This window comes from Syngnathoides biaculeatus, chromosome 20 (assembly GCF_019802595.1).
Source record: "Syngnathoides biaculeatus isolate LvHL_M chromosome 20, ASM1980259v1, whole genome shotgun sequence".
NCBI lineage: Eukaryota > Metazoa > Chordata > Actinopteri > Syngnathiformes > Syngnathidae > Syngnathoides > Syngnathoides biaculeatus.
The window spans coordinates 12448151-12471322 of record NC_084659.1 but is presented as its reverse complement, the minus strand read 5'-3'; the positions used below and the strand labels follow the sequence as shown (position 1 = coordinate 12471322).

Here is a 23172-nt window from a genome sequence, read left to right as displayed (position 1 = left end):
GTTTCCGACTTTCACCGATCAGGGTTTGTTTTGATCACGTGACGTCATTACCGCACCCTCTCGCGGTCATAAACACCGCCACATTAAAAAAAAACAACAACTAATGTCTTAAAGAGGTCACCTAGCACTTCAACTTTCAATAAAAAAAACTACTTTAAAAGATTCCCCCATCCATTTTCTTTGCCGCTTATCCTCACAAGGGTCGTGGGAGTGCCGGAGCCTATCCCAACTGTCAACGGGCAGGAGGCAGGGTACACCCTCAACTGGTTGCCAGCCAATCGCAGGGCACATGGAGACAAACAACCGCACTCACAATCACACCTTGGGGCAATTTAGAGTGTCCACTTAATGTTGCATTTTTTTGGCATGTGGGAGGAGACCAGAGTGTCCGAAGAGAACCCACCCAGGGATGGGGAGAACATGCAAACGCCACATAGGCGGGTCCGGGATTGAAACGCTTTCCAGCTGAGACACCGTGCCTCTACTTTAAAATATTCTAAAACCAAAAATATGTGCTGAAACAATCGGTACTTCAAAGGATCACATGAAGTCAGACGGTTACGTGAGGTCATGTATATTTTGGGTAAGGGTCATGTGATGTCACCCCGAGAACAGGGGAGGGCGGTGGGGGTGGGGGGGGTCAAACACAAATATGTTCCAACATGTCAGGTCAGTAAATAACGGTGACGTCTATCGGTTTTTCACTGAAACTGTAGCGCTTTTGCTAGCTCAAATACGGACATAGACAATACTAGAGCAGAACAATTCTTTGACAGTCTAGATCACCAATGTCAAACTCATTTTTGTGGCAGGCCACATTGTAGTGAAGGCTTACCTCAGAGGACCGTTATGACTCATACTATCAAATTCTTAAATCACCTCGTAATATTTATACACAAAATTTATGAAGAATCAATCACGGGTAATGGGGTTTTCAACCATTGTTCATATTTGGTCAGACAAAAATGCTTATAATAGCTCAACGTTATCATTATACACGACCATTTGAAATCTTGGTACAGATTTTCACAAAAATTAAGGAAGTTGACACACATAATTCACCTTCGCGGGCCACAGAAAATCATGCGGTGGGCCAGATCTTGCCCCCGGGCCTTGGTTTGACACCCGTGGTCTAGCTATTTGACCACAAGTAACAATACAACATTATTTTTTATGCCTTAATGTTGTCTTCAGGCGGCACGATGTTGCAGCTGGATGGCATTGGGCTCAATGTTACGCTCCGTACACCCCTACGGATAAGGAAAATCTGTGAATAATGGATGTGCCAATAATATACCTACGTATGATATGTACCATATTTTTACAACCATAAGATGCACTTAAAAGTCTGAAAAATGGACGGCATGCCTCATGTGCATGATTGTTGCGTGACTTGTCCATTGAAGTACACACAGGTTATCATGGAGACACAGTGGAGCAGCTGGAAAGCGACGGTCTCACAGTTCTGAAGACCCGGGTTCGATCCCGGCTTTCCTTGCGTGGAGTTTGCATGTTCTCCCTGTGCCTGCGTGGGTTTTCCTCCGGGCACTCGGGGTTCCTCCCACATCCCGAAAACACGCAACATTAACTGGACACTCGAAATTGCCCATAGGTGTGATTGTGAGTGCAGCCGTCTGTCTCCATGTGCCCCGACTCAAGAAATATTTGACACAAAACGCGCACTTTGAACACTATTTACATCCTCCCAGCATGCTTTGCGGCACTCAGGACATCCTTTATTGGACAAATCATACAACGACATTTGCAAATGAACTCCGTGTGGACTTAAGGTGCACCACATTGTAAGGCAGTACGTTTAATGTGGCGCCTTATCTATTAAGAAGAAAATTTAAAGGGCTACTGTCATGAAATGCATGATTTTTAGCATGTTATAATTAAAAAAACGGCAGCCGACATGGACCCATCTTTTTTTTTCGCCACAAACCATGATTTTGACGCATACAGCTTTTTGTAACTCCCGCCATGAAAATTCTCTCAAGGGATTTGAAGCAGGAAGTGACGTACACGGCAGGACCGTCCTCAAATGGACTTGTTTGTTTCTATTAGTTTTACTTCCGGGAAGGTAGCTCGCTGTTCCTTCGTGTTAGCCAAAATGACGGCTCGTTGCATTGCTGGACGTCGCTTGAACACTCGGGAGGATGGATTTACCCTTTTTAAGTTTCCAAGAGACCTGGTTCGTTGTGAAAAATGGATTGCACAGGTGGAAAGGACGGGAGCTTCCTGGGATCCAAATGACAGGTAGGTGTATATACACCTACTAAAAAAAAATAATAGTAGGGGGGTGGGGGGGGGGGCTAATCCGTAAGTCAGGGGTGCTAAATGTGTCAATGTGCCACTCCAGCTGAAGCCCATCTCAGCTGTGGAGGTGGATTGGACGGAGAGGCGGTTTGACCGCGGCGTCGGCGTTGTTTTTATCACCGCTGTCAAGACCCATCGGTGCGGGGGAGGACCCAAATGCAGAACTCCGGAGACGCAGAGGCAGTTTGGGAAAAGTGTTTATTCGTTCCGAGGTCGGGGATCAGGCAGACGGTCAATTGGAGCAGCGGTGACCAGGACATCAGGCGTAGAGGGCAGGTCAGCGGGCTAGCAGGGATCGGTACACAGGAGATCGGTCAGAGTGAGCAGCAGTATGAAGACCCTCAAGCTTACGGGGTTTGTCGGAGGACAGGCGGAGGTCGGTACACAGGGGTTCGGGATCAGGAACGAGGAAGTGCGAACGAAGCATGGATGGCAACGATCTGGCAAAGCCAGCTTGTCCGCTACATATACTCGGGTTCATTATCACTGACGAGACGCAGGTGTGTAGGGGACCTGGACAGCCAGGGCTGGGTCCGGCAGGACCATGACAATCGCCGCGCGGAGGTGGATCGGACGGTGAAGTGGTTTGGCCGCATGCAATTTGGTCGTGATCCGCATATCACGGACCACGTAATCCATCTCTCATCACGTAACAAAAGATCCGGGTACCTATGAGAGGCGTGCTAAATGTGTCGATGTGTGCGTCTGCGTCGGGCCTGCCGGCGAAGGCTGCCGCGTCGGCTCACGGACGGCAGCGGCTATGAACAACGCCCTAAAGCAGCCCGGCTCGGCTCCGTGATAAGCCACCTCGGCACCGAAAATAAGCCACACCGGCCGGCTGCGATGAGCCGCGATAGCTCATTTCCGCCGCGGAAGCGGATCGGACAGGGAGGCGCTTTGGCTGTGATCGCATATCATCTTAATAAGGCCCGAAACAAGAGTGTAATATTGCCCCGGTAACTTACTCGGTTGTTTTTGAAAAGAGCTTCCGTGTCAGAAGGGGCGTGTTCGTCTCCCATAGTAGGGTCCACCGCGCGTTTTCATTGGCGAATGTCCGGGTGATGTCACGGACAGGGGATTCAGCCAATATGGCGAGAACTTGGACGTCGTCGAATGACACTTCCGCAACTTTGCGCATGGATGACGCGCTCTCCTCTCATATTTATTTTTTCGTGTCGACATTGAAGTGAATGTTATATGTATTTGTATTTATTATTTATTACAATTTCTATTTTAGAATGTTTATAGGAATGACGCTTGACCTTTAAGACCGCTACAGTCGTGAAAATAGGGCAGACTTAAAAAAAAAAAAAATCTGTGACGATGCCGGGCCGTGAACGGTAAACCCGCGAACGGGCAATGGCACACTTGACATAGATTATAATAATTCTTGGCGCATGAACTGAAACCTGCTCGTATCAGAGGTGAAAACCCGATTGATCGCCGCTTTTTTTACAAACACACGTGTGTTTCTTAAAATCGTGCTGTCGAGAGAATCTTTGGCCGCAATCTGCGCAGGCATATGGTTTCTCACCGGTGTGTGTTCTTGTGTGATCTTTTAAGGTTCCCTTATGAGAGAACCTTTGCCCGCAAACTAAACAGGGAAAAGGTTTCTCCCCGGTGTGGGTCCTCGTGTGTCTTTTTAAGTCTCCTTTATGCGAGAATTTTTTCCCACAAGCCGAGCACGCAAAGGGTTTCTCGCCAGTGTGCGTTCTTGTGTGACGCTTTAGCGTTTCCTTCTGAGAGAATCTCTGGCCACACACTGGGCAGGAAAAGGGTTTCTCACCAGTGTGTGTTCGTGTGTGTTTTTTTAAAGTTCCATTCGCGGAGAATCTTTGGCCGCATACAGCGCAGCGAAAAGGTTTCTCGCCAGTGTGTGTTCTTGAGTGACTTTGTAAAAGTACCTTATGAGAGAATGTTTTACTACAAACTGAGCAGGAAAAAGCTTTTTCTCCAGTGTGTGTTTTTGTGTGCACGTTTAAGCTTCCCTTTTGGGAGAATCTTTGACCGCATTCTGCGCAGGAAAACGGTTTTTCACCGGTGTGTGTCCTTGTGTGACTTTTTAAGGTTCCCTCCAGAGAGAATCTTTGGCCGCAAATTAGGCAGGCAAAAGGTTTCTCACCAGTGTGTGTCCTTGTGTGACTTTTTAAGGCTCCCTTTTGAGAGAATCTTTGGCCACAAACTATGCAGTCAAACGGTTTCTCTCCCGTGTGTGTCCTAATGTGCAGTTTCAACTTGCCTTTATAGGCAAAGGTTTTCCCGCACTGAGAACATTTCCATCGTTTGTTGTCGGTGTTACATGTCTTATCAACTTCAGACTGTTTATCCTCATCAGTGTGAGGAGCGTGTGACATCAAGTCGTCGCTATCTGACAGCGGAGCGAAGAGTCCTTCGGCTTTTGATCCTCTCCGGTGGGCTCCATCACCTTTTGTTGTCATGTGCTGACCTGTGCTGCTGTTTGGAGGCTCCACTCCTCTGCTCTCCTCACTTTGACCTTCATCTTCACTCTTCAAAGAGACACCGGTCAAAGGAACCCGAATGATTTCCTCCTGTTCTTCCTTTTTAACATATAGGAACTCTTCCCCCTCCTTTTTGACGTGGTGGGGCTTCAGGTCTTCTTCCTCTTTCATCTGACAAACCTCTTTGTCCTCCGCTTCCTCTTTCATGTGAGGGGACTCCGGCTTTAGCCAATGAGGATGAAGATCTTCGTTGACATCTGCAAGACAAAAGATGACAACACACATGTGGGTCGAATATAATTGAATAACTTCCCTCCTTAAAGGTCAAGTGTCATCCCTATAAACATTCTAAAATAGATATTGGAATGAAAAATACATATAACATGACAGAGATCGTCACTGACGTCTGCAAGACACAAAACGACAATGACTTCTAGCCCAAATCTCATTTCACTGCTCCCCCTCTTTTTGATGTTTCCATTTTAGTGCCTCCAAAAGGTGCGAGTAGCGACCAGTGAAAAAATATTGCAGACATTATACCTCCATTTCCACATTTCACAGCCGATGCAATTAAAGAAGCCGTCACATCTTTGACATTGACGCGCGTCACATATGTACGGCGAGAAAAGTAAGTATTTGAACACCCTGCTATATTGCAAGTTCTCCCACTTAGAAATCATGGAGGGGTCTGAAGTTTTTGTTGTAGGTGCACGTCCACTGTGAGAGAGATAATCGAAAAACAAAAATCCTGAAATCACAATGTATGATTTTTTTTTAGACAATTTATTTGTGTGATACAGCTGCAAATAAGTATTTGAACACCTGTCTATCAGCTAGAATTCTTAGACCGCCTTTAAAAGTCCACCTCCTGAATCAGATGCACCTGTGTGAGGTTGTTCGAGGCATAAAGACACCTGTGCACCCCGTACAATCAGTAAGACTCAAACTTGTAACATGGCCAAGGCCAAAGAGCTGTCCAAAGACACCAGAGACAAATTTGTACAACTCCACACGGCTGGAAAGGGCTACGGAGAAATTGGAGAACAGCTTGGTGAAAAAAGTTCCAATTTTGGAGCAATCATTAGAAAAAGGAAGAACCAAAACATGACGGTCAATCTCAATCGGAGTGGAGCCCCATGCAAGGTATCAACTCGTGGGGTCGCTACGATCCTTAGAAAGGTGAGGAATCATCCCAGGAATACACGACAGGACTTGGTCAATGACCTGGAATGAGCTGGGACCACCGTTTTTCCAAGGTCACTGTTGGTAATACACCAAGACGTCATGGTTTGAAGTCACGCATGGCACGGAAGGTTCCTTCCAATGCTTAAACCAGAACATGTCAAGGCCCGTCTTGAGTTTGCCAATGACCATTTGGATGATACAGAGGAGTCATGGGAGAAAGTTTTGTGGTCAGATGAGACCAAAATGGAACTTTTTGGTAAACTTGCTTGAGGTTAATTGACTCTCTGTAGTGTTTTCATGATTTTATGTCTCATGTGATTCCTAATCGATAAAAAAAGAAATTAAAAAAAAAGACAAATGGTCAAAGTGTGGTTCGATATTCACTAACACTCTGCCGTTATTATTTTTTGAATCGTGACAAGGGCCTTCCATCACAATCATAACTTTTTTTCTTCTTAATTTCACCAGTTTATTTGAAAACTCATCACTCGGTTTACATGCTGTTATTGTGAAATGCAGCCCTACTTTTATTTCGGAAATGAGAGAATATTACATTTTTGTGCTCATGTGTTTCACTACCAGAGCAGAATTTATAAAATGTCTACCACTCTTTCATCTGCTCTAATATCATTATATCATTGAAAAAAAAAAAAAAAAATCAACAATAGTATTGTTTATCTTGAAAGTTTGTTGTAAAATTTGTCACGAGCAAGACTTGGCCGCTGCCAAGAGGGGCGTGGCCACGCCGCTGCTCTGGGCGGCGACACCTGTCACCGCTCACAGGTGTTTCACATTGGGACTGTAATTAGCCACCAATTTAAAGCTCCGCTGTCATGAAATGCATGATTTTTACTATGTTATTAATGGAAAAAAAAGGCAGCCGGTATGGACCCATCCGTTTTTTCACCACAAAACACAATTTTGACATATTTTTGGACACAATTTTGCTTTTTGTAACTCCCGCCTTGAAAATCCTCTCGAGGGATTTATTTTGGAGAAGAAGCAGGAAGTGACGTACAGGGCAGGAGCGTACTCAAGCGCTCTTGTCTCTTTATGCTCGTTTCACCTGCTGGAAGTTAGCTTGTCGTTCCTTTGTGGTCGCCAAAATGCCGGCTCGTTGGATTGCTTGATATCGTTCGAACACTCGGGAGAATGGATCCACTCTTCATACTTTTACTGAAGACCCGCTTCGTCGTGAAAAATGGATTGCACAGGAGCAAAGGACGAGAGCTTTGTGGGTTTCAAATGACAGGTGGGTGCGTATGGAGCTATTAAAAAATAATAATGGTTGGGGGGACGACAAAATGCAGCTTTTATAACATAACAAAAGATCAGCGTATGTAAGACGGGTGCTAAATGTGTTGATGTACACGCCGTACAGCTTCCACGTCGGCCCCGATGCGGAGGTGGTTTGGCCGCGTGCGGGACGGGGAAAGGAGCCCCCAACCCCCCCGGCATGGGTCCACCTGAGTACGCTACATACTGTTGGGGAGTCTGTTGTTCGTTAGAAGTGATCCGCATATCATCAAAATATGGTTCGAAATGGTCATTTCACTCGATTTGAGAGGTTTTCTTCGAAAAGCGCTACCGTGTCGGAAAAATCTGAAAATGTCTGCTGTTCCTCTGCGGATGTCACGGTGTGACGTGATCAACAGACGTCGCAGACAATATGGCGACCGCTTGGGTGTCGAGTGAGACTTCCGCAACTTTGCGAATGGATCACACCTTCTCAGTTCATATTTATTTTTTCGTATACACAGTGAAGTGAATAATGTTATATGTATTTTTCACTACAATATCTATTTTACAATGTTTATAGGCATGACACTTGAGCTTTAAGTTGCTCTGATTTGGTTGAGGACGATCATTTGTGTGTTTTTAATATCCTGAATGTATATTTTATCATACTAGAGTGGCTCCAACGACCGGAGACAAATTTCTTGTGAGTACTGTACATGGCCAACAACGCTGGCATTTTAGGAGGCATTTTAATGGTCCATCCATCCATTCATTTTCTCTGCCGCTTATCCTCACGAGGGTCGCAGGGAGTGCTGGAGCCTATCCCAGCTGTCAACGGGCAGGAGGCGGGGTACACCCTGAACTGGTTGCCAGCCAATCACAGGGCACGTTGAGACAAACAGCCACACTCACAATCACACCTATGGGCAATTTAGAGTGTCCAGTTAATCTTGCATGAAGCAAATTAGCAGTCCAATTTCTTCAGCATTAAATATGGATCCTCTATGCCAAGTGTCTCTCATTTTTCCACGTACCTTCGTTTATTATCACCTTATAAATGTTCAACGGTATCAGACAAAACTCTTGGTGTCATGCTATCAGACGTATTTTTGTTTCGTCTCAACGGAATTAACTTTCAATAATGCTTTGTTTGACCGCCAATGTGGCGACGTAGACAAAAATCACGTTTTTTGTTTTGAAAACTCAGGTCAAACTGTTGTTGGGTCATATTTGAAACCACTCTAGACAACAAGATGGCACATCTCCTACTCTTCTGTTTTTTATTTTTCAAATCTTTGGTGGCGTTACGACAGCGTTCATTGTGGGTGAACCGATGGCAAAATTCGTCGCAGACACTTTGAATGATCAATTTGTATCCATTAATCGTCGGAGCCTTACACCACTTAGTGGGCCATTAATAATATTACAAAAAATTTGAAATAGAATGTATTTATTTGTAATTAGGAGGAGGACAAACCTGCTCTGCGCAGCACAATTCGAGGCTGCAGATTGAACACAGCATCCACTAGTCGGCGCTGTGGCTCCTTCTCGTCTTCTGGTCCACAAAGTTCCTCCTCGTACTCTGGAGTCCTTCTTTCACACATTTCCACAAAGACGATAACAGCACTTAAAAAAAAAAAAATCTACGTTGGAGGGATGAGAAGAAGCAAGTTTAAACCGAAAATGTGAGATTTGGATTTTGTGAGCAAAGCACTGACGTAGACAAACGGAAACGTTGAAACGAATCACGTAGAATAAAAATAGAACATATATTTATGGATTAAAACACATATAAGATACAAAAAATACAGATAATTTGTCACCCGAGGAGATAAAAATTGTTCCATTGTTTTAGATACTCTCCAAAAGGACTCCGAAAATTTGTTTTATGGGATGTTGTTTAAGTAGGTGAAGTTGTAGCAAATTTAATGATAAAGATGACAATTTACTTGTGGCTGTTTTCTCATTTAATATTATATATTTTGGTTCACACGCCTTACTACTAGGTGGTGGGGAAAAAGAACACTTTACGAGGTTGCCTGATCTGCTTCGCGAAATGTTAACCAGAAACGCGTAGCTTAGTTAGCATGTTAAGCTAAGATAGGCCGAGAAGCCTCAACGTGCACCTCGACGACTTCAACCGGACACGAAGATGAGACAAACAAATGTTTTAGTCTACTAAAGTAGTGATGGGCTTACTGTGATAAGAATTCGGCACGTTCGCGACAAATTCAGGAGATTTTTAATGCAGCACACAGAAGGGCTTGTGCGGGTGAGACGAGTGCTAACCATAGATATAAACTAGATATGGTCAGCTATACCACATGCCTCCCGAACGGCCATGTTGGGAAGGCCGTTGTTACCATATAAGGCAACGCATGCAAATGCAAATTAAGTCGAAATGTGCTAATTTCTCAACTGATATTCGTGAAATTTATTGTTTTATCGATCCCAAAGCACATGATAATCATAACTAATAATAATAAAATCATGAATAAAATAAATACACGACATTAAAATTAAAAACATAAAACTATTTTTTAAACATGTGAACCGGATTCCTGATTTCCTTGTCGTAATCGTGATACGTATACTGCACAATATCATAATAAATGATCATCCTTAATCTTTTGATTTTGTCGCCATAAAAATATACGGATTGCGTTGTCAACTTTGACCTCCCTGGTTTCGCGAAGATCTCAAAATCTTTTATTTACTACGAGTGTCGTCAACCGAACGCACACAATCCTCGCGACTTTTACTTTTTATTCCTCTTATTTGTTTATTTTTTGAAAATCATTATTGCCAATTGCCTAAACTTAAGTTTGTAACGATCACAGCTGTTTAATGAATAAAAAAAATAACATTAAAGCCTTTAATCCAAGCCGTTCTTTCTGCGCATGCGCATCTATCGTTTCCGGCCATTTCCGTTACTGATCGACTTCCGTGTGCACTTTTGTTTGCAAAACCGAGTTCGCTCGAAATTAATTCTTCCTGATTTAGTAGCGATCGGATTGAAACCCGGACACAGTTGGTCTGTCAGTATTTTTAAAATAATGCTAAAAATAAGTAACGTAATTTAAATCTTTTGATTAACTCGTCTTGGCGGTGTACTTTGATGCCTCTCGGGCTAGCTAGCTGCTTTCGCTAGCACATAGTTTGGGTGAAATTGTAAAATTGTTGTGATTATCGTACGGGAATCAAAATGTGCGCAAGGACGACACAAAAGTACAGGAAGGAACTTTATGGAAGCAAAAAAGAAGACGAGCGACAATGTCGATTGGTGGACGCCGTTCGCTTGCAGCCCCGTGTTGTGTTACTCAGACTAGGTTTGTATTCTTCATCACGCCCACTTGTTTATTTACTAAATACTTTATGTTATGTTACATAAATATTCCTTCCACAGATTAATTTTCCTCCTGGTGAGGAGGCGGTTGCTATTGCGCTACATTTATTCCCTTGGCGTTTACTCAAAATATTTTTTTTTATAAATTGTCAGAGTAGTTTTAGTAGATGCGTTTTACAGTTATTAACATATTTATATGAAGAAGAATCGATAGTTTTACTTCGTTCTTACCAAAATATGAAATGCTCTTTAACAAACATGTATAAGTAAAAATGCCGAGTTTACTGTAAGAATTATGAAGCTGCTATGTTGCAAATTCAATATTTTTTTTCCTCCTGAAGAAGTACTTGAATCATTGACACTTTTGTTGATAAATTATATTCTGATGGAAATTATGACGACTGTCATTTGTTTCAACTCCTTGGGAAAATCTGACGAAAATATGTGCATAATAATTTGGAACACAGTTAATGTGTATTATAAATGGAAAAGAATAGAATATTCACATGAAGTAAGAAAAAAAATCTGCATTATTGCAACAAAAATTCAAATAATGTAATCATGCTACTTTAACTTTCTTCTAATATCTGATCATTTTTAACATATCTGATCATTTTATTATTATTTCGTTTTGACTGTGATTAATAAACACTTATTCATTGATTTCCAAGGCAACTTTAAATATAACTTAATGGAACAACCATAAATAAAATAGTAGTAGTAAATAAATTAAGTCATGTCTATAAATACTGGGACGCCTGAGTTGACTGTATTGTGTATTGTATATATTTTTTTTAATTCTTTCAATATTCTGGAATTTAAGAAATACAATTATATTGTGAGTGGGAATTGACTCCAATAAAAAGCGGAAAATTTTGATTTCACATCAGTCAGTGGGGCAAAAAAGCAGTTTGGAGTGTTTTTCTAAAAAAGTTGTTGTTCCTGCTGGATGCTGTTTGGCCTCTTGGGAGCAGTGTGGTCACATGCATGTTTATTATATTAAGCAAAATAATAATGAATAATGGAAAGGTGTAGAACATGGGTGTCAAACTCAAGGCTCGGGGGCCAAATCTGGTCCGCCACATGATTTTATGTGGCCCGTGGTGGCAAATCAACTTCCATGATTTTTGTTTTCAATTTCTCAGTCATACATCATAAATGATTACATTTAGATGTTGTTACCATTTTTGTGGAAACCAAACATGAACAATGGTTGGAACACACATTAGCATTGTGTTCTGATTCCAAAACTATTTCAGAAATTTTGTGTGTAAGTTTGAGCCGATGAAAGATTTTGGTGGTTTCACAGTCATAATGGCCCTCTGAGGAAAACTGGGACTACAACGTGGCCCACGCCAAAAATGAGTTTGACACACCTGTTGTAGAAGAACGAACTCCATCCATCTTTCCAAGCCGCTTATACTCACAATGGTGAGGGGAGCGCTGTGTACCTAACCCAGCTCACTCTGGATGAATGGAATACACCCTGATAAAAGACAGATATATAATTTATAAATATATTGATTGACAAATGCTAAGTCACAATAAACGTTTACACAACATTAATAGAACTCGTAAATTGTAGATGTATTTGTCACGCACACTACGTCACGGGTCCGCTTTATTGCATATTTTTATTACATTTGATATGATATACAGTGAAGAAAATAAGTATTTGAACACCCTGCTATATTGCAAGTTCTCCTACTTAGAAATCATGGAGGGGTCTGAAATTTTCATCGTAGGTGCATCTCCACTGTCTTCTTTTTCTTTCGGCTTCTTCCGTTAGGCGTCGCCACAGCGTGTCATCTTTTTCCATCGAAGCCTATGTCCTCCATCCTCCTCTCTAAACACTAATTCAATTGTTCCACCCCGCTTGGACCCGTTTCTTCACTTCCTTACCACACTCTCACAATGTATGATTTTTTTCACCAATTTATTTGTGTGATACAGCTGCAAATTAGTATTTGAACACCTGAGAAAACCAATGTCAATATTTGGTACAGTAGCCTTTGTTTGCAATTACAGAGGTCAAACGTGTCCTGTATTTGTTCACCAGGTTTGCACACACTGCAGGAGGGATTTTGGCTCACTCCTCCACACAGATCTTCTCTAGATCAGGCAGGTTTCTGGGGTGTCACTGAGAAACACAGAGTTTCAGCTCCCTCCAACGATTTTCTATTGGGTTTAGGTCTGAATACTGGGTCGGCCATGTCAGAACCTTGACATGCTTCTTACGGAGCCACTCCTTGGTTTTCCTGGCTGTGTGCTTCGGGTCATCTTCATGTCGAAAGGCCCGGCCACGACCCATCTTCAATGCCCTGACTGAGGGAAAATCTCACAATACATGGCCACATTCATCCTCTCCTTAAAACAGTGCGGTCGTCCTGTCCCGTGTGCAGAAAAACACCCCCAAAGCATGATGCTACCTCCTCATGCTTCACAGTAGGGATGGTGTTCTCGGGATGGAACTCATCATTTGTCTTCCTCCGAACACGTTTAGTGAAATTATGACCAAAAAGTTCCATTTTGGTCTCATCTGACCACCAAACTTTCTCCCATGACTCCTCTGTATCATGCAAATGGCCATTGGCAAACTTAAGACGGGTCTTGACATGTGCTGGTTTTCGCAAGGGAACCTTCCGTGCCATGCATGACTTCAAACCTTGACGTCTTAGTGTATTACCAACAGTCACCTTGGAAACGGTGGCCGCAGCTCTTTTCAGGTCATTGACCAAGTCCTGTCGTGTAGTCCTGGGTTGATTCCTCACCTTTCTAAGGATCAGGGAGACCCCAGGAGGTGGTATCTTGCGTGGGGCTCCACTCCGATTGAGGTTAACCGTCATGTTTAGCGTCTTCCATTTTCTAATGATCGCTCCAACAGTGGACCTTTTTTCACCAGGCTGCTTGGCAATTTCTCTGCAGCCCTTTCCAGCCGCGGGGAGTTGTACAATTTTGTCTCTGGTGTCTTTGGACAGCTCTTTGGTCTTGACCATGTTACAAGTGTGAGTCTTACTGATTGTACGGGGTGCACAGGTGTCTTTATGCCGCGAACAACCTCACACAGGTGCATCTGATTCAGGAGGTGGACTTTTAAAGGCGGACTAAGAATTCTAGCTGATAGACAGGTGTTCAAATACTTATTTGCAGCTGTGTCACACAAATAAATTGTCTAAAAACAAAATCATACATTGTGATTTCAGGATTTTTGTTTTTCGATTATCTCTCTCACAGTGGAGGTGCACCTACAATGAAAATTTCAGACCCCTCCATGATTTCTAAGCGGGAGAAGTTGCAATATAGCAAGCAGGGTGTTCAAATACTTATTTTCTTCACTGTATTTGTGTTCTCTCTTCCGCTTGCTCGCTATCAATATGTTTAGATCACCAAAGCAAATATTTTCAGAACAATGTAATTTACTTCGACTTCACAATGATTTTATTGGCCTTATCTTATCGCCGTCGTGCACATTCTATCTGATTCGAAAAGCTTGTTTATTTTTATGTCGTAATTTTTTCTCATGTATTTTGATAGAGCACTATAAAAAGGTGACTGCCAATAAAATGATTTTTTAATAAAACATGGTGGTGGCATGGGAGAGACTAAACGGCTGCGACAGACGACACGTAACGTGGGAATCAAATTTACTCTTTCGCGAGTGCACTATGTCAGACTACTCAGGATACACTCATCACCATGGTGACGATGAAAGTTATGGATTGTGACATGTGGAAGATAAAATGAAGGGAAAAAACCATGTTGGCCTCATTATATTTAAATCAGTTTATGAACTAGTTTTGTAATGAGAAATCAAAGTGTAATTTTTTTTGTTCATGTTTTGTAGTTTGTAGTTTTTGTGGTGTATGACAATACACTATAAATAGCGTTTTATCGCGTATTTGGGTTATTTAACAAAAAATATGGTTAAGAGGTGTAGTCACGGACTTTGTAATAGTGACGACAGGTATCCTGAAAGGCTAGTTGGTGGAGTTCGATTTCCAAAACCAAAGACCCAGTACGAAAAATGCCTTCGATGGATCAAACTTTGTGGAAGACCGCATCATCAACTAAATCCATCTAATATCAACCGGAACACATATGTTTGCACGAAGGTATGCCCTATATTTGATTTTCAATAGATGTCTCGTATAAATGAATTCGAAGTTCTTCGCTAGCATAACACTGCTGCATCTGAACGATTGACACACTTATTCTTTGTTGAGCGATATTTAGCGATGATCGGACTGCACAAACGTGTCGCTTTCTTGCTGGCTCGCGGCCGAAGCTTAACCAGACTGGTTTTGCACGAAGGTAAGCCCTATATTTGATTTTCAATACATGTCTCATATAAATCAATTAGCAGTTCTTCGCTTGCATAACATGGCTAAGTGTGAATGATTGACACACTTGATCTGTGTTGAGCGATATTTTGCGCTGATCTGACTGCACAAACGTGTCTCTGTTCGGCGGCTCCCGAGCTAAGCTAAACCGGACTAGTGAGTCCTAAAAGGCTTCGACCTGCACCGAGACACCAAGACTGAAGGAAGGATGTTTGAGGACACTAAAGTAGTGATTGTCGTACTCGGTCGGGACTTACGTAGGTTCGGCACTAATTCAAGGAAAATTATTGAGGGGAGCGCGTGACGTTACACAGTGAAAACGAGAGAAACAACTCGTAAATCAAGCCTCGCCTTCTTTTCCTTCATACGGCGGTTCCCAAACGGCTATACAGATACATATACAGATTCTGCACACAAGTGTGATATGTAACACGAAAATAGGAAACTGTCAATGACGAATTAGTCTTTGGGTTATAATATATTATATTATGTGGCTTCTCGGTCTTCCTCTGACTCTGGAAAGATCTTGTGCTAATATAAATGGTTTTTCCGTCGATATGCATGTAAATACCATTGAAATACCCCTCGCTGAAATACTTGAAGCCCTGCTGTCTGCTTTTCAACGATATTTCACTATTTGCTAAGAATGCGAGTGAGAAATCAGCTGGTAAATCGGACAATTTCACTCATCTTTTCTTCCTGCACCGCCATTTTTGCTAATTGTTTGTCTGAGGTTACCACACGTGGGGTGACGTAACTTCAGGAGGCGTGGTTAAGTGCCCTGTACGGAGGGGTCAATTGGATTGGTGATTGGTTGTCGTTATTGTTTTGAAATTATGATTGTGTAAAGCCTAATTTTTTCACGAACATCCGGTACAGGGGTGGACCCAAATCCAGGACCTCAAGGTAGAAGCATAATGTTCAGTGTAGTTTATACCAGAAACTGGGTCATACACGGTGTAGCAATCCAACAAGGCAGAGGCACAGAAACGCTAGGCTGCAATTTAAAAGACATACAGCAAGGGTTTGATGACTCTGAAGCAAACTAACTAACTCAACAGGACAGATTCAAACTACAAGGTACAGAATCACTGTAACTGTAAGGCTTACTGTAACTTACGTGTAGAAGTGTACAGTCTCACAGGCAGTGAATGGAAATCACTAATGCAAGGCAGCGAGCTGGTAAATGGCAGTGACGAAAAACTCCAACTTAAATGCCTGTCTAATTACGGTCCCAATGTGAAACAACTGTGAGCGGTGACAGGTGTCACTGTCCAGAGCAGTGGCGTGGCCATGCCCCTCTTGGCAGTGGACGCTCACCCGGAAGTCTGTCGCCACCACGACGTGGGTGTGGCTCGGCAGCGGGTCTGTTGCCACCTGTGATGTGAGCTAGGTTCAGAAACAGATTGGCAGCTACTGTAGCGTGAGCATGATTTGTCAGGGAGTCCGTCACCTATGCGATGTGGACCTGGCTTGGTAGTGGGTCGGTTGCCACCGCGACATGGATCTGGCTCGGTAGCGGGTCGGTTGCCACCATGACATGGATCTGCCTCGGTAGTGGGTCGGTTCCTACTGCGGCGTGAGCGTGGGTCAGCAACGAGTCTGTTGAAAGCGTGACGTGGGCGTAGCTCGGCCAGAAATGTAACCTGGTCCGTGAGCACCTTAAGTTCAGCACTCTGCTGCTCTAATTCCACCCGCATTCGATGATAGAAGACCTCGTGATCCTCGAGTCGCTGCAGTTCGGGAGTTGGAGACCCCTCCTCCCTCTGGTCTGGAAGTTTCACCATCAGCTCCAGATTTGCTGACTTGGTCGTCGCCAACGAGGCGTGGATGGACGATGGCGGTGTCTTGGTCGCTGCGCAGTGGGAGGCACAAGGGGGCACCCTGCTTGGGCGTCTCCTCTGGCCGCCACGCGGAGAACCCGGGTAGATGGCCGAGTGGGTTCCCAAAAAAAAGGATTGGAGGACGAGGACTTGGACCTACATGGTGAAGGGACCTGGAGGTGCGGTCATATAAATTTAAGTCTTCCTCAAAGTCCGAAAAATCTGAGTCCAAAATGCGGTGGTGAACGGGTTGTGGTCGTAATTATGACGCCCGGGTGGTGTGGGTGACCAGGCAGAAGCGGATGATACAATGGAGCCCACCCGAATAGGAGATGCTTGGTCCTGGAGTGGGCGGCGTCCCCGGCGACGTGCCCAGCGATGCCTCACCTTTCCCGCTGGGTCCTGTTCTGCAACGAACCTCCGGTACGGGGGTGGACCCAAATGCAGGACTTTGAGGCAGAAGCATAATGTTCAATGTAGTTTATTCCGGAAACTGGGTCATACACGCTGTAGCAGTCCGACAGGGCAAAGGCACAGAAACGCAAGGCATACGCGGGATCCTAAAGACATACAGCAATGGTTCGATGACTCTGAAGCAAACTGACTAACTCAATAGGACAGAATCAAACTAAAAGGCACAGAATCGCTGTGACGAGAGTTCCCCTAACTTACGCGTAGAAGTGGAGATTCCCACAGGCAGTGAATGCAACTCACTAACGCAAAGTAACGAAGTGGCAAATGACAAAAACTCCAACTTAAAGGTCAAGTGTCATCCCTATAAGCATTCTAAAATATTGTAATGAAAAATACATATGACATTATTCACTTCAATGTCTATACGACAAAATAAATATGAGCAAAGCGTGCGTCATCCGTGCACAAAGTTGCGGAAGTCTCATTTGACATCCAGGTAGTCGCCAGATTGGCTGCATCTTCTGTCCGTGATGTCACACTGGGACATCCGCCGTTGAAAACAATCTGTGGCCCCTACAGTGGGAGACGAACACGCCCCTTCTGACACGGAAGCTCTTTTCGAAGAAGAGAACATCTCACAAGCGAGTGAAGTGACTGTGGCAATATTACCCTATCGTTTCGAGCCATACTTAGATGATATGCGGATCACGGCCAAACTGCATGCTTCAAACAGTCTCCCCGTCCGATAATAAAAACAACGCCGCCCGCGAGCTACGAGCCACCCCGGCCGAAGCCTTGTTGACAAGGCCTGCAGCGATCCACAGTCCTTCCTCCTCGTGGCAGCGGCCAAGTCTTGCTCATGACATATTTTACAACAAACTTTCAAGATAAACAACAATATAGTTGATTTTTTTTTTTTTTAATGCCAATGATATAATGATATTAGAGCACATGAGTTCTACACATCTTACAAATTCTGCCCTGGTAGTGAAACATATGAGCACAAAAATGTAATATTCTCTCATTTCCGAAATCATAGTAGGGCTGCATTTCACAATAAGAGCATGTAAAGTGAGTTATGAGTTTTCAAATAAAGTGGTGAACTTAAGAAGAAAAAAAAGTTAGGATTGTGTTAGAAGGCTCTTGTCATGATAAATAAATAACAGCAGAGTATTATTATTGAACCACACTTTCACCATCCATTTTCTTCGCCGCTTATCCTCACGAGGGTCGCGGGAAGTGCTGGAGCCTATCCCAGCTGTCAAGGGCCAGGAGGCGGGGTACACCCTGAACTGGTCGCCAGCCAATCGCAGGGCACATTGAAACAAACAGCCGCACTCACAATCCCACCTAGGGGCAATTTAGAGTGTCCAATGTTGCTTGTTTTTGGGATGTGGGAGGAAACCGCAGTGCCCAAAGGAAACCCACACAGGCAGCGCCGGGATCGAACCCGGGTCCTCAGAACTGTGAGGCCAACGCTTTACCAACTGATCCACCTTGTCCGCCACAGTTTCACCATTCGTCACCATATTCATTTTTAAAAATCTCTTATCTCTCAATTAGGCATCACATGAGACATAAAATCATAAAAACACTCCAGAGTCGCTTAACCTCAAGCGAATCGATGTCGGGATATTGACTATAACGCCTACCTGAGCTAAGGAGCTTGGAAGATGTGGTGACCAGGATGTGGCAGAGTGCAAGTCCTCATGGGTGTGTAGGGCGGTGCCCACAAAATCCTTTCAGGCAGTTTTGATTGTCCGTCCCAGTCGGAGTTTGCCCTCTTTTGTGGCGGCCCCAAACGAGACTGCGATGGAGGTACGCAGTCCTTTGTAGGACTGTCACGGCAGGTCTGGCGGCAGGTTGCGCTTCCTCAGAATCCTCAGGAACTCCATCCTCTGCTGCGTCTTCGAGGATGGAGTTGATGTTCGTCTCCCGCTTCATGTCCTGTGAGATTGTAATTCCAAAGAACTTGAAGGTCTCCACGGTTGACATGAGACTTTCAGCTCCAGGTTGTGTTGGAAGAAAATACCGCTGGATTATCCCGCAGCTGTTATAAAATGAAATAATCTGGATTGGACAGTTTTAATCTGATTTCACTTACTGAAATGTGTTTTTTTTTTTTTTTTTTTTTTTGCACAGTGTATGTAAACCTCTGGCTTCAATTGTGTGTATCCCATCCATTTTCATTGCCGCTTATCCTCACGAAGGTCACGGGAGTGCTGGAGCCTATCCTAGCGGTCAACGGGCAGGAGGCGGGGTTCACCCTGAACTGGTTGCCAGCCAATCGCAGGGCACATTGAGACAAACAGCCGCACTCACAGTCACACCTATGGACAATTTATTGTGACCGATTCATGTTGGATGTTTTGGGGATGTGGGAGGAAACCGGAGTGCCCGGAGAAACCCCATGTAGGCATGGGGAGAACACGCAAACTCCTCACAGACGGGGCTGGGATCGAACCCGGGTCCTCATAACTGTGAGGCCAACGCTTTACCAGCTGCTCCACAGTGCCGCCACCCTCAATTGTGTGTAATATTAAAAAAATGAACATGCAAATCTCAAACAGGTGTTGACCATTAATACCTGTTTTTCTGCACTTCATTATTATTTTCCATTTCACATTTTATCGACATGCTCATTTTGTATTTTTTCTAGTAGCTCTACTGGCTTGTCATCTAATAATCTTAAATAAAAATATCAACCATAATTGATATATTACATATTACATACAGATATATTATTATTACAAATACACATTACATTAATTTAACATGAGAATAGATTTGAAAAAAAAAAAAACAAACTTCTTTTCTTGCAGATAGTGAAGAGTTTTATCCTGAGCAGCAGGAGCCGCCACGTCCTCACGTTAAAGAGGAAGACGAGGATGAAGAGGTCCACCGCATCAAAGAGGAATTGAACCCGAGTCGTGTTATAGCTGAGGCGCCAGCGCGCTGGAACATCAAAGAGGAAGAGGAAGATATCACTATATTTCCTTGGATTGGTGTCACTTTGAAGAACGAACGCAGAGGGGGAAGCGAGGAGGGCAGAGGGGCGGAGCCTGCGAGCAGCCGCTCGAGTCGACGCGCGACATCAAGCGGCGATGGAGACCGCGACGGAGGATCACAAGCAGCTCCGCTACCCGACAGCGACAACGCAATGTCACGCTCTTTTGACTCCGATCAGGAGGTGTTTGACAACAAACACTGGAAATGTTCCCAGTGTGGCAAAATGTGTCATTACAGGTCGACTTTCAAGCGGCACATGAGGATGCACACCGGAGAAAAGGCGTTTGCCTGCTTAGTTTGTGGTAAAAGATTCGCTGAAAAGGCAAACTTAAAATTGCACACAAGAACGCACTCTGGAGAGAAACCTTTTCCATGCTCGGATTGTGGTAAAAAATTCATTCATAAGGGAGTCTTAACACAACACATGAGAACACACACAGGAGAGAAACCTTTTTCCTGTTCAGTGTGTGGCCAAAGATTCTCCAGGAAGGGAAACTTAAAAATGCACGCAAGAACACACACTGGTGAGAAACCTTTTTGCTGCTCAGTTTGCGGTCAAAGATTCTCTCAAAAGGGAACCTTAAAAATGCATACGATGATGCACACCGGAGAGAAACCTTTTTCCTGCTCAGTTTGCGGTCAAACATTCATACGGAACGGGCACTTAAAGATACACGCAAGAATCCACGCTGGTGATAAACCTTTTTCCTGTTCAGTTTGTGGCCAAAGATTCTCAAGAAAGGGAAACTTAAAAGTGCACACAAGAATACACACTGGTGAGAAACCTTTTTGCTGCTCAGTTTGCAGTAAAAGATTCGCAGAGAAGGGAGCCTTAAAACTGCACACAAGAACACACACTGGTGAGAAACCTTTTTCCTGCTCAGCTTGTGGCCAAAAATTCTTTAATAAGAAAGACCTAAAAGTACACATAAGAATGCACACTTGAGACAAACATTTTTTCTTGCTCAGTGTGGTGCAAAAGATTCACACAGAAGAGGAAATGCACGCTGGTGAGAAACCCTTTTCCTGCTCAGTTTTTGGTCAAAGATTCAGAAGGGGCGGGCTAAGGCACACAAGTGAATCGCAGTAAGCCTCTAATCCAAAGGTAAAATTTCAAAATCGAATTGAATGACTATATTGCTAACTTACAAAAACCTAAAACGTTTTGCTCTGTGTATTGTCTTTAATTTTATCTTCTTGTCCGTATGATTTTTAAAAACGTGCCGGTGACAAGTGTGAAGAATGATCAGGAACTGTAATGAGTGAAAATGGCGAAACGATGGAAGCCGGTGCTGTTTAAAAAAAAAAAATGAGCGGTGAAATGGCTTCTTGTGGAAAGATGACAAACACGTCATCCCATACATCTCATATTGTTTAATTTCTTTAATTTTTGTCCATGTGCGGCAGTTGTTCATATGATGATGCAATGTTATATGGCAACAATATGAAATAAGATGTTTACTGCAATAAATGGATTTTTGGAAATTCAAGCAAGCTGTCGTCACACTATTTTTTGGAGGGGAGGGGGGGGTGTTGTTTTTGGTGAAGAAAACACAACCTTCCAAAGGGTACTGGTTATCTTCCACCCACCCATTCATGATCTGTGCTGCTTATCCTCACGAGGGTCGTGGGGAGTGCTGGAGCCTATCCCAGCTGTCGGCGGGTACACACAAGAAGATGGGAGGACAAAAAGAAGCAAAATAATAAAGTACTCCACCGTGTTATTTATTAAAAGAGCATTACAGTAAATTCAAAGTTCATTAGTGTGTTTTATAATTTCATAAATATTGAACGGGGCATGTATTTATTGTTATTATTTATTCCTGTTTCTTCTCACTGTTTCTCTGGATTGTGCCTTTTTGTGGATGTTTTGATAAAAACAATAAAATTTGAGCTGAGAGAAAAATTGGCACTTTTTTAAAACTTCGTGAAAATATTATTATATTATTATGACAGTATTATTACAATTCATTTAGTAATGCTTTCAACATTTGAAAAGGAAAACGTGAATGCTAAGGTCAAATTGGAACGAGGTTCCTTAATTGTATTATTAACTGATAATTTAATGATATTATTTACATACTATATGATATACATTTTGTTTTGCCACCTCCGGACCACACCTCGGCGGTAACCGATTCCAGGCTGCCCGATGACCACGACTCGACGGCGACCGATTCTCAGCCGCCTGTCACGGACGAGACTCGGGGTTGGACCCAAATGCACGACTCAGGTGAGAGGTAAGCAGTGCGGAATAAGCCTTTATTCGTTCCAATGTCGGTTACCAGGGAGTCAGTCCAAACAAGCAGCAAGATCAGTAACGGCAGGCTTACGGGGTAGGTCGGGAGACAGGCGTTGGTCGGTGCACGGGAGGTAGACGTCAGGAGTACGGTAGTGCGGGAACGAGGCATGAGAGGCAACGATCTAGCAGAGTCTCTGTCGTCCCCCGGGTCCTATATGTACTGGGTCTTAATCAAAGGTCATGAGGCGCAGGTGTGCACCTTCAGATCAGCTGGCCACGCCCAGCCCTGGCTGGAATCCAGGAGCATGACAGAACCCCCCCCTCAACGGCCGGCTCTGGACGGCCCAGGAGCATCAGGGTGAGCCGCGTGAAAGTCCCTGATGAGGGAGCGGTCCACGACGAAGCGGGAGGGGATCCAAGAGCGCTCCTCCGGGCCATATCCCTCCCAGTCCACCAGGTACTGGACCCCCCTTCCTCTGCGACGGGAAGAAATCAACCGGCGCACAGTGTACACCAACCCACCGTCGACCATGCGGGGGGGATTTGAGCGGAGGAGCCAGCGACGATGTGCGATTCGGGCGAAGTCTGCTGACGTGGAACGTCGGGTGCACCCTCATCGACCTGGGCAGTTTGCAGCGTCGCACCACGGCCAGGGCCGACGGAACTGTGGATTCTGTGACCAGTGGAGGAAACCGGGACGGAGGATACCCATGCACGACATGGAGTGGAGCCATACCTGTTGAAGCGGAAGGTAGAGAATTGTGGGCATACTCCACCCACTTGATGTGCTGGCTCC

The 23172-nt window shown here is 44.1% G+C and overlaps 2 protein-coding genes across 5 annotated transcripts; one reads left to right on the top strand and one right to left on the bottom strand.

Moving 5' to 3' along the window:
* Positions 1-1168: 1168 nt before the first annotated feature.
* LOC133493899 (gastrula zinc finger protein XlCGF57.1-like) lies at positions 1169-12114 on the bottom strand. 4 transcript variants are annotated; one of them, XM_061807891.1, is made up of 4 exons: positions 9402-9504; positions 8680-8828; positions 4766-5035; positions 1169-2604 (listed from the first exon to the last, which is right to left on the bottom strand). In XM_061807891.1, exons 2-4 carry the CDS (start codon positions 8804-8806, stop codon positions 2597-2599), a joined length of 405 nt encoding a protein of 134 aa, XP_061663875.1. In that variant the 5' UTR covers positions 8807-8828; positions 9402-9504; the 3' UTR covers positions 1169-2596. The 4 variants fall into 4 exon arrangements, with proteins under 4 accessions (XP_061663875.1, XP_061663873.1, XP_061663871.1 ...); XM_061807889.1 differs by lacking the exon at positions 9402-9504 and adding an exon at positions 11976-12114 and having other exon boundaries at positions 1169-5035; XM_061807887.1 differs by having other exon boundaries at positions 1169-5035.
* Positions 10145-21624, top strand: LOC133493905 (oocyte zinc finger protein XlCOF6.1-like). Its single transcript, XM_061807901.1, has 2 exons — positions 10145-10531; positions 19948-21624. Exons 1-2 carry the CDS (start codon positions 10408-10410, stop codon positions 21078-21080), a joined length of 1257 nt encoding a protein of 418 aa, XP_061663885.1. The 5' UTR covers positions 10145-10407; the 3' UTR covers positions 21081-21624.
* Positions 21625-23172: the final 1548 nt, after the last annotated feature.

Coding starts and splice junctions, on each gene's coding strand:
- LOC133493905 (XM_061807901.1), top strand. CDS start 10,408: ATGTGCGCAAGGACGACACAAAAGTACAGGAAGGAACTTTATGGAAGC. Junction 10,532..19,947: donor TGTTGTGTTACTCAGACTAG/GTTTGTATTCTT, acceptor CTTTTCTTGCAG/ATAGTGAAGAGTTTTATCCT.
- LOC133493899 (XM_061807889.1), bottom strand. CDS start 8,806: ATGTGTGAAAGAAGGACTCCAGAGTACGAGGAGGAACTTTGTGGACCA. Junction 5,036..8,679: donor AATTGTGCTGCGCAGAGCAG/GTTTGTCCTCCT, acceptor TTTGTCTTGCAG/ATGTCAACGAAGATCTTCAT.